Below are 12309 nucleotides of genomic sequence, written 5' to 3'. Positions count from 1 at the left end.
TGGTTCCAACTGGGAATCATTTCAAAAATTACGATTCCAATGGAATCATTTTTATTATTGGAATCCTTTGGAAAATTTGGTTTTGAATCCTATCATTGGTTCCAAATTTAACACTTGCGGAATCGAGAATCGATAAGAACTGGAATTGAAAGTAAGAAAAGGAATTGGAATCAGAATAGTTAAAATCAAAACCATGTCCCACCCTAATACTAATTCAAAATAATTTCTTGCACCCCTGTTTTGCTTTTGAAAGTATCACACATTAAGCAAGAGCTTGTGATACTAAACTGCAGCAGCAGGAAAGGAGCAGAGTGAGTATGGGAGGGTTTGTATCCCAGGGGGCTCCCAATGACACCATTAACATACCGTCTTCCTTGGTTCTGATGCGGGCTGCGGAGCTCTCCGGGCCAGGCCCGACGTCAGTGTGAGCCCTCACCCACACCAAATACTCAGTCCACTTCTGCAGGTCGTCCAGCACGTAGCTGGTGACATCAGCACCGATTCCTGACACCTGGTGGCGCTTCACGTCCTCCCCTGTGAGTGCTTGGTAGGCCAGGGAGTAGCGCAATTGCTCCCCGTGGCGGCTGTCTGTGGGCGGCGCCACCCAACTCACCTTGATGCTGGTGGAGCTGAGGCTGAGCAAGCGTAACTCCTGGGGAGGGGCCGAGGGGGCTGATGGGATGGAAGGAGGGAGGGTGATGGTCAAACAGGGTGGATAATGGCAGACAGAGCAACTTACCATCTGGACTGCAGAGAGATAATGTGCTTAAACGTTACAGACAGGTTTCCCAATGTAAACTGGTTAAACGCGTTCTCATGAACTATGTACTATATTGTGCTAAAATATATGCACAACAATTCGTATGATATCCTACGAAATTACGGCGACTGCCTGTCGGTAACATGACGACCGGTCACATTACAGTTAAGGTTAGCCGACAAAGGGTAACGTAGTCTCGCATTGCTAATCCACACAGCATTGCTAGACAGGAGAAAATCCCGGAAATGAAACGTCAATACAGATTAGTCATGCGGTGACAACAGTTAAGCTTAGACACCAAAACGACTAGTTAAGATTAGAAAAAAGATTGTGGTCTGGCTTAAAACACCGGCAGTAGTAAGTAGTAGTCCCGGTACACAAAACACCCGTTTTCTGGGTGAAAGTCTTGTGTTTTCCCATTAACTTTCTTCTGAGCCACGAACTCCGCTCCTTTGCTTGAAAGCCTGGTGTTTTCGGTCTTACATACGATGGCAGTCATGTGGTGTATACACTAGTACATATGTGGAATACATACAAATTAAAGCGCATTACTTTTTTGCAGCTATATGCACGAATGGTTCATGAGAACAGCCTGACTGGGTAGCCTATGTCCTAAACAATTTGTTCATATCCTACTAATTTGCTTTACCATTATGTTTTGGAGAAAACATAATTGCAGCTAACCTCATGTTCAATAGCAATTCCTTTTTTTGTATGACATTCTTATACTGTACAGAAGTCATAGAGAGGAGAACTGGGTGGATGGATGTGTGTGCAAAGCCCAGGACTTTGACACTACAGACTTGGGTTCAAGTCCCAGCTGTCATTTAAGTTTACAGAAAGAAGGTTGGTGAAAGATTGAGTTCTTGGTTACATACTGAAAAAGTGAACACTTTAAGCCAATGTTGACTTTTAAGCCAACATTGACTTTTTAATATTTAACCAAGAGCACAATGAAATTATCCTTTAATTTAAACTTTTGTGTTATTTTTGTAGTTTGGCTATCATTTGTTTCAGTTATGAAATGCCAAATGCTGAGGAATGGGAATGCAGCGACATAGCTAAAAAGAAGTTCAACGCTGCGAGAAACGAGCAGTTGGGCGATCAGACAGGTTGTGAACAAACAAAAACCGTTTATCCAGATTATCTTAACCACTTTATTAGTTAGTTATGATCCCTCACTGCACCGACAAACTGCAGTAAATACAGCAGGTCAAAGTTGAATCAGAAATGTGACTGACCTTTGTTTGTTTTCAACCTGTGTGAACGTCTGACTGCCCATGTTTATTGACCCACGGGACTTTGTTCTTAGCAGATCTCAGTAATAACTTTAGTGAATACAATGTTATCATAAGGGATTGAACCAGCGACTAAAACTATGAAAATAAAATGTAATAAACCAACCACCAATCATCATAAAGGTGTCTGTATATAAAGGTTTCCTCATTATGCAAATTAGAAAATGTGATTCGAGCAGCACGATGTTCTCTACAAGCCATATAAATCAAATCAGTTATATATGAATTTATCATTTTTAGAAGACAGGGTTGAAACTGGATGGTTAAGTGTTAGGATTTGTATTGAACAATAAAGGTGATTTCTTTTCCAATTAACACAAAAATGAACATTTCTGAGAATTGCTGTCTTTTGTTTCTATCATCTTCACAGTCCAGAGGTCAGACAAAAACAAGGGTGACACTTCACACTCAAGCTGCCTTTCTGTAAAACCACGTTGATCTTACATAGACATGGAACTAATGCTGCATTTCCACTGCATGGTACGGCACGGCTCTACTCGTTCTTTTTAGTTTTCCATTAGCAAAAGCTCTAAATAGTACCGGGTAATTTTTTTGGTAATACGTCGGTCCAGGTTCCAAGGGAGGTGAGCGAATAGTAGAAGGTGGCGTTATAACACTGCAGACCACTGATTGGTCAGGAAGGAACAAGCACGACGTGGGGCATCCTGGGTAAACCTGCCAATTTTAAATAGCCACAGATATACGCAAAATGGCAAGCCGGCAATCCCATGCTGTACAATACGTACACTAGGGCTGGGCGATATGGACCAAAAGTCATATCCCGATATATTTTGGCTGAATATCGATATACGATATATATCCCGATATTTTTTCCACAAAGTGAGAGCAAATGTTCAGTCAAAGTCAAAGCCAAATATGACATGTCACATGTAGTTTCATAGAAAAATTTCAGTGAACAGTTGCAAAATCAAATGAATAAATAATAAACAGGTTTCTTCACCTGGTTCAATGCTCAGCTGTTCAAATAACAATAAAATGTAAACATAAATACTGTATAACAGAAGTACCTTTTTTGAAATCAAAGCTCCATAAGGTTTGTTTTAGTTTTTTCCAACGTTTTAAATTGTTAAATTTTTCTTCTACACATTTTCAGCGCTTATTTCTACGTCACATATTTTCTAATATAGGGCTGGGCGATATAGAGAAAATCAGATATCATGATATTCTTGACCAAATACCTCGATATCGATATATTCTAGAGTTGACGCCCAGCCCTAATGTACACTACGTCATACACTCAGTGGTTACCAACCTTTTGAGCCCCACAGCCCTGTCAGATGAACTCCTGTACCCCTTTATCGATTCCCAATCTATGTTCCAAAAATGTCATTATATAAAACCATAAATAAAACTGATTCTTAATTGTCACACACAGTATGACACTTTTTGCAGTTGAACCCATTTTAGTATTAGGAGCAGTGGACAGCTACATATGGTGGTTCGGTGTCTTGCTCAGGGACACTTTGAAATGTGGGTTTGAGCCGCCAACCTTGTGGTTATGGAGCGACCACTCTACATCCGAGCCACAAGCCACCCCGAAAATTTGATATTGTTAATATTTCCATACAATTGAACAGTCATGCCTCGGTCATCAATCATACAACTACTTTATCCATCATAATTTCAGCTACCTGTTTAAACTTCTGTGCTCGCTTGCTAACTAGTTTTCACATAACTGCAACACGTAGCGTTCAGGTGTTACAGTTGATCTACTGTTGATATGTGGATGTATTCTTTTAATCAAATCATAATTTCTATTTTTTCATATTAGTTGAGCTGCACCACAATTTTTACACGTACGACCTGGCAACAGGGGAAGTACCCCCTGGGGTAGACGTACCCCCTGGGGTAGACGTACCCCCTGGGGTAGACGTACCCCCTGGGGTAGACGTACCCCCTGGTTGGGAATCACTGCCGCACACTATGCTTACCATTGATGAGGTGTAGAAATCATTACCGATAAAGAGTCGCATTAAAAAACATGTCGCAATTACATGTGGCGTCGCCATGGCGATCAGCTGAGAATCTCGTCTACACTGTGGCGGTACAAGGTCTTTAACAATTATTACATAATTGTTTAATTTTTTTCTTCATAATCACGGTTTCTTTGTTTAACCGCAATTGATTGCCTAATTAGCTGAGGTCTTCAGGCGTATGACTGGTAGTTGTTGATTATGTTTAGATATGCCAAATTGTCATTATATAAGTGATTATTAGTCAAGCTATGCTTTTTTATTATTATTTAAATTGTTAGTTGTTGGCACTTGACCCTATATACGTTCCTAACAACACAAATAACAACACGTTTTAGGCGTGTTTTACGTCACAGGCTGTGCATTTGTGTTATTACATTATCTGGGTAACATAACAGATATAACCAAATATGTATCCTGGGATTCATTCAAAACTTTAAGTTTTTTTTAAAAGAAATAAAGAAATATTTTAAAATAGACAGCTATATTGTCAGTCGCAATTATTTCTGAGACAATTAATTGTACAGCAGAATGTGGAATTGTTACAGCTCTATAGGTTACTATCCCCAGTGGAAAACAAAAAACAGGAATGCGCCATACAGTGGAAATAGGGCATAACACAGTGTGAAGGTTCACCAACTGAAAAGTAAAACAGGGACACTATAGATGAATGCTTGCATGCACAATGATAACACAAGAGCAGAATTCCACCAAATACAGCAGCAAAACAGTTGAGATGAGTGTGGAGCAGGTGGGAAGAGATAACACAGGGGACTGTTATCGTGCTCGCCTGTGGTTTGGCAGCCCAGCAGAGCGCCAGGACCCGGCGAGGTTACTGTTTGAACAGTGTTGGAGGCTGGTTTGTTCGCCTGCAGCAGAGGTACTTGTGACGAGTTGAAAGAGACGCACAAGAGCAGCCGTAATTCCATCACACACACAAGAACCTTTGGATACGTCCATGCAGGGGTGCAATAGATCAAAGAGACAGAGACCCATGAGTGGGAGATGCACTGCAGCTGATTAAAGTCGCAAATAGAAACAGGGTTATGAAAAATACCAAAACTCAAGAGTAGAGAGCAGGTGGCTGTGAGAGAAAAGGAATCATAGGATTTGGACAGAAAAGAAATGAACCTAACCAGGAAAGAAGACTATTTGATTGGGATAAAAACAAAGTGGTGTCATGTTGAGAAACTGCATAGATTGAAGGATATAGGTTAACGGAGACTGCCTCTATTGATCGCACAAGAAAATGAGTATTAATTTATAGGAAAAAACACCCATCTTTTCATCTCTATCTGCATCGCAAACTGTGGATTTAAATAGTCAAAGCCGGATTAAAAGCACAGTGAAAATGTTTTGCCCATATCTCTTTTAGGAATCTATTTTTTTATTTTATTTTATATATATTTTTTTAATTTTGTATAATTTGTTTGCTTGTTTGTTTGTCTGTCTGCACTCCTTCCCCTTATTTCTAAGATCTAGAGGGAATTATCCAATATAGTGCGCCATGAACCTGTCAGTTCCTTTAATACGACTACCCTAAGCTGTGTGAGAGAGGGAAGGTGCAGTGTGAGTGTTTGGGATCTGCGGTGGGCGGGACTAGGACAATATCGGTGTACTGGGTGAGTTAACCTTGGTACATCAATCACAGAACGTCTTTGCTTTTATTATTACCCTTGTCAATGTATAACTGTTCAATTCAGTGCAAAAAAACCCAAACGAGACATTTGGGATTATATTATGGCTGTATGAATGCGGGGTTAGCACTTTAACTCCACATCTTTTCACTGATTCATTATTCAATAAATAATATAATAAAAAGGTGGTTGTGATGTGCTTTGCAGCAGCAGAGAGGCCCATTGGATGTGTGTAGTTTCTCACTTTAACGACAGTAACGTGTTGACTTTTGACATGCCAATTGCTAAAAACAAAACACGACATCGTGAGATCACCCTGGTTTTCTCCTCTGACGGCCTGTCAATTTTTAAGAATCCTAATCTGACGAGCTCCAGATATATACTGTAAATAAACAGAAGAAAGGAGACAGAGAAGAGCGGACAGATGAAACTATGGAAGGGATTTAGACAAGCAGTGAAGTGACAGCAGTGGTCAGGGTCTTCGGTTTCCTGACACTACGGGTTTGACTGCCAGAGGAGTGATGGGAGACTGAAAATCACAGCGACTGGTCGTAAAGAAATTATTTACAGTGTGAATGCTGGAGCAGGGATTTCACTCCTGACAGGTAAAACAAGAGAGAGGGCTTAGATTCTGCTGTCGCACATACTGCAGGTTCGAGTCCATATAGCCCAGCATGCCAGAGAGCCAGAGATCCAATGCTCGATATGCAGCTAAGCTCAGAATCAAAGGTGTTCAAGAGTATTAGTGTCCGCGTGGAACAGCAGAATTCCTGCACATGAGCACACTCGATGCCATGTTTCACATGACAAACTATCATTTTGAAGAGACATGGCAGCCATGATAAAAGCTGTCTCTTTGTGCAACAGTCTGTTTGTTTTTCCTTGGTCTTACATCATAATATTCTGTTTGTATCGACTCAGTGCCTTTATCAGACTATTTGTCAAAATGTGCAATGTGCGTCGTCTGGTGATTTGTTACGTTAAGGCAGCAGAAAGCAGAAAAAAAGATCAAAAAAATATCAAGCAATACTAGTGTGCCTATGAATGATGGCTTGGGTGGAACAACGGATTTTACGCCTGACCAAAAAAAACTCTTTAGAATGACATTTTCTTTTGTTGTTGCCTTGGTGCTTGAACTTTGTAATTGAATTGCATGTTCAGCAAATTCGAGCATGACTGACACGTGGGAAAAAAAAAAAATCTTCACATAACTAATGCTACACTGGTAATTACATTTTGCGAGCTTGGAATTGCAATTACACAGCCCGACTGCTGCAAGCATTACTGTGTTGTAATAGTTTGAGCAAACACAAATGGCTGGTTCAGAACAGGAACTTCTGCTCCCCTATTCAGATACATATAGGATTTTAGAAAGTCGGCATTAATTAAAACATCTAATCTAAATGGGTCCTGAAATGTATGTTTAGTCTATTTTCTTTTGTTTAACTTCAGTGATTGTGTGTCGGCCTGAATACTGTACCCGAACACATCTTGTGTTCACACTGACGATGATATGTAGACTTGCTGTCAGCCGTCTGCCTCTCTACTCCTGCCTCTCTCTGGAGTCTGTCCTCAGGCGGGCTCATATTAGGTAAAAGCCGCCATTTTGAGATTGACAACCAATCACAATGACAAATGACTACCAGTGACAGTGACACTGGCAGTCTAATAAAAAAGCACACTGTGTTTTTTTTCTATAAATCAGCTAGGAGCAATATATTTTTTGTAACAGTAGGCCCATACGGTGCCTTTGCACTCGACTTGAGTCTCGTCCCAAAAGACTTCAGACTCGACTCGTACTCGAGATGTGGGTCTCGTGAACAATCTTTATTTTTAGGAAACTGTCTGTCTGATGAGCTGATAGTTATTGCCCTCCTTGCCCAACCTATAACCTACCTACGTAACTCGTATCTGCTGAGACCTGACTTGGACTAGAGTCCAAGTCACCAACATAGCATCATGACTTTGTGTAAACATACACGCCACTTCCCTAAAGCCAAATGGCGTGTTATCTGTACGCATTTTGAGCTATCCACGTGTATGTCTACACTGTATACAGCAGATGTAAACATACAGACCACATGGCGTTGCCACGTTGCGTGTTATCGCGAGAACGTGACGTACTATCGCGAGAACATCACACGTGTGTAAAAAGCAAAAAAAAGGAAAAGAACACTGGGAAAGGCTTTAGTAACACAAAAAGGCGACAAAAACACGCTTAGGAAAACAATAAACGGTTGGGTTTAGGAAAGAAATATTGGGGGAGGCTTAAAGAAAATATTTAAAAAAAAATAATAAAAAAGCTGAAAATCACCACACGAGGGACACGATCCCAGCTCTCCTGGGTGAAAGTCCTGTTTCACCCATCCACCACACAACCAACCTCTCTCTGCAGACTTATGTCCTTTCATACTACACGCTACGGTGAAAATTCCCTCGTAATGTAGGTCAATGGCGGCCGAACGGCGTTGATAAACACGCTAAAAAGCGATTATGCGTCTCGATAACACGCCAAAATGGCATACGAATTGGCGTGTCATACATACGCCACTATGAGAACAGTCTGAGCTCATAGACTTGTGAGCATCTCTGCTAAAATGCTGCTGACTGTTCATGTTTTACCTCAATCTAATGCTTCTTACAGCTGGGAAAGTTAGCAGAGGAGAGATAGAAAGATACACATGCACGCATGCACACACACACACACACACACACGCACGCAGACACACACACACGCGTGTGCACGCACACACACTCTCACACACACACACACACACACACACACACACTTGAGTGTCCATGGGGTCCATCTGGTGCTGATGATGCAGGATGACATCACTGTCCAATGACGATACAACTTCATGTTTGCTCCTCTTGGTTCATTTTCAACTACATCAAATCTGCCAGAACTTAAAGGCAACAATGAATCATTTTTTCTCTTCGTCTGGACAGAATAACCTGAACCGCATGTGTGAGAGGGACATTAGAAGGCTGGAGTACTTACTGGACTGGGCCGTCCTGGCCTCAATAGGCTGAGTAAAGACTCCTAAACCCATCTCTGATCTTGCTGCCAGGGAAAACATGTAGAGTGTGTCTGGCTTTAGACCATCAACTGCATGGGAGCCCGCTGGATCGAACGTCTCATGATGCTGTGGGAAGATGTAAACCATGAGATCATGAAGGCCACGGCACATACATACACACACACACACACACACACACACACACACACACACACACACACACATATATTGAACTATTGGATATATTATTATAATCTTGAGTTTCAATGCCGGTGTTGATCTGAGGCTGTTTTTGGGGTAAAAGGTAAAATTATTTCATAGGCAAATCATTCTGAGTAGAATTGGGTACCGAAATCTGGTGCTAATATGGCACTAGTGCCTAAACGACCGATATCTACTGTACCTCATTTCGGTGCCAATTAAATGCCTTCGCTGCGGTCTGGTGCTCCAAAACGGAAGTTAGGCCAGTTACACGCTGGATGCGTTGCGCGAGCGTGTCAGCTGCGTGGCGTGTCCGTTTATTTTTCGGCTCCCACGTTAACAGGTTAGAGGTTACACACCGCCTGCGTGACACGCGCGTCTCGAGCCGAGCCGAAAATGAGTGTGTGTTAGAAAAAGAACCGACGCCTATTTTTCACGCGACACGCAAGCGTGTTCGAAGCGTTTCCAGGCAAAATAGAATAGGAAAAGATGTTTATATGTCGTTTAGACATGAATACATACTAATAAATGACCTGCTGATGTTTGAAAGTCTCTAGCTTTTGATATAAATGCGGATATAAATCGATTTTCAAATATTGCACCTGTCAATACAGAACGAAATATTCTGGAGCCTATTTTGCCCTCAATACTGCCGACGCTGTCTTTGCTGTAATCAAATCAGTATATATTTATGTTTAACCTGGTATTTCATTTTATCAGTGGGTTTCCCATTTTCTGGTGTGTAAAGACATAGAAAAATCCACACAGCCGCCACGCAGCTGACACGTAACAGAAAAGCCACGCTCACGCCACGCAGGCAGTGAGTAACCGGCCTTAGAGGCAACGGAAGCTTTGCTGCATGTCATGCTACGCTTTGCTGCGGATAATGTTAGCCCACCGTTAGCTAGTAACTGAATTAAACACGGTTAAAATGCTGATAGCTTAGCGGTGTAAAGTGTGACTGTATTTCACTGTAGAGCAGGGGTCACCAACACGGTGCCCGCGGGCACCAGGTAGCCCCCAAGGACCACATGAGTAGCCCTCAGGCCTGTTCTAAAAATGAAAATTGAATATTGATATTATCTGTTTCCCACCTTGTTAAGTCATTGTTGATAGTCATTGTGACAAATCATTAACTTGATCAGTGTCTTCACACAGATGAGTATCATTAATCATTAATAATCATATATAACGAAAGGCAAACTGAGCATATTTGTTAGGCTATTTCAGAAGAGTGTGTCAAACTGGTAGCCCTTCATATGACTCAATACCCATGAAGTAGCTCTCAGTTTCAAAAAGGTTGGTGACCCCTGCTGTAGAGGATTCCAACAGCGGGACGTACAACAGTCTCCAGCTAAAGACACAAACTAGCGCTAAGGTGCTGTATAAATAAAGTTTATTATAGTTATTATAATCACACTCATTGGAAGAAACATGTTTTTGAGGTGGTTTTTACCTTGTCTGTAGGATTGTTGTCCTCCCAGTAGAGCAGTTCAAAGCTAATGATGGGGTCCTGGACAGGCCAAAGCCAGGACAGCATGATGCGCGAGTCCAGCTCGGCCTCGGCCTCAAAACCAGACGGCTGAGCTGGAACTGGAGGCACAACAAAAGCCATGAAGAGACTCAAAGACAGGAACAGAGACAGAGACAGTAAAGGGTGTGTTCAGAGGTGGAAATTCAAAGTAAGGGAGTCAGGAGGTAAAGTGGGAGGCCAGGCCCACAGACGCTGGGTTTAGTGAAATGCTGCAGTCAATACTCATCAGTATTCAGAACAGCAACCAAGCTGAGGAAGTATAAAGAATTTCATCACCTTTAAATCCTCTAAGGTAATTGAGATTTAGTTTTACTGATAGTTGTCTACTAAGTCTCTCTCATGTCCATGACTGCCATGAATTTGCTGGGGTGTGTTATGCTTACATGGCAAATCATCATAAATCAGTGGAAGACTCTCCCAACACAGGTCATTACAAATCCTCAAACCTTTTCATGCTTGACAAAACTCGGGATATTGTCACAAAAAGACTTGTACACATTTATGAAATTGTGTGTGTGTGTGTGTGTGTGTGGGCGTGCAAGTGTGGGGACTGGTTTTAGGATTTTGGAACGATGAGCCCAAGATAATTTTATTGATGCAAATTTGCACATATTGGCATTATTGAAAATTAGGTGTGAATGTGATTGTAAAATTCTGATTTTTTTGTACTTCACTTGCATTCGATATTTATTGTTTTACCTACCTGCCCAGGGACTACGGGCAGGAAATAGCACTTGTGCTACAACCAGGTGCAAGCCGTCTCTCCTTGTTCTTACACAAGGTTCATGTTTAAGTAACTTACAATTAGTAATACATTACATAACATGTCAGGCTACAGTTTCCCCAAATGCCATCATTACAGCCAAACCAGTGTTTTCGCTGCTCGAAGGTTGGTCTTGGCTTTATTACTTGCTACTAGGGGTGTAACGATATATGGTGGTATGATTTATCGCGATGCAAAAATGTTACGATATGTATTGTAGAGGTATGGTGGTATTATTATAATTTTTTTTTTTTATTTAATTTTTTTTTTTTTTTTTTTTTTTTTTACTACCACCATATAGGTGCTGAAACACATACCAGACGGCCGACCATCGGCAGAAAAGCCAGTCGAGATGATCAGTCGCGTCCCCGAGGTCCAAAAAACCATAGATATAGAACAATATGCAAAAAACTGCCTTGGGACATCAAAAAGACGAGAGGAGACGAGACGTAATACGCCTCCAGAACAGCAGGCGGCGCTAATCTGTATTGTTGCCCAAGAAATGACAACCGGCAGCTGATTGGACGAATGCGTCACATGGGTTTCCGGAGAAAACATTTCTCCGGAAATTCAAAACTGTCATGGCGGCCGTTCAGAATATGATCTCATATTGTACAAAAATAGTTCACTGAAACGTGTTTCTGAAAGCATTTTAAGCGAGAAATAGGCCATGCAGTTGCTGAATCTGTCTTCATTTCAGATCAACAAAGGTCAGCTTAAAAGATTTTCATCAGATTTTGAGAGACTCTAGTCACCTCATTCTGCTCGCCATTTCCGGGTGAGTCCTGATGGCCCTGCCGTCGACCAAACACGTCAGGTCGGCGAAAATGAACGCCGACAGCCCCCCAGACTGACGACGGCACGGACAGATTCGTGTCACTGACCTCGCCAGACTGTCCAACGGCCGAAAATCGGCCCTGTGTGTCCCGGCCTATGACGTCCGTTTAATCCTATTGGTTGAGCTACCGTACCCGCGTCATGTTTACATTCACTGCATTCATGCTCCAATGAATAGGATATGACGTCTGACTTTACATACAGAAGGTTAAACTAAATCTTGATTTATATTGAAGTATTGTACATTATTTAAGTTGTATGT

General features: G+C 41.6%; 1 protein-coding gene across 12 annotated transcripts in view; it reads right to left on the bottom strand.

Annotated features, from left to right (window-relative positions):
* The window catches only part of ptprfa (protein tyrosine phosphatase receptor type Fa), a 404110-nt gene that overhangs the window by 140590 nt on the left and 251211 nt on the right, over positions 1-12309 (bottom strand). For 8 of the 12 annotated variants that reach the window (XM_028586901.1, XM_028586900.1, XM_028586904.1 and 5 more), the window contains 3 exons: positions 10370-10506; positions 8694-8838; positions 367-672 (listed from right to left, as the gene is read on the bottom strand). In XM_028586901.1, coding sequence (XP_028442702.1) covers positions 367-672; positions 8694-8838; positions 10370-10506 — 588 coding nt within the window. The remainder of the gene's footprint in view (positions 1-366; positions 673-8693; positions 8839-10369; positions 10507-12309) is intronic. The other 4 variants (XM_028586908.1, XM_028586911.1, XM_028586909.1 and 1 more) reach the window with 1 other exon arrangement.

The sequence above is a fragment of the Perca flavescens genome, chromosome 9 (assembly GCF_004354835.1).
Source record: "Perca flavescens isolate YP-PL-M2 chromosome 9, PFLA_1.0, whole genome shotgun sequence".
NCBI lineage: Eukaryota > Metazoa > Chordata > Actinopteri > Perciformes > Percidae > Perca > Perca flavescens.
Note: the sequence above shows the minus strand (reverse complement) of the source record. Positions and strands in the feature narration are given on the sequence as shown.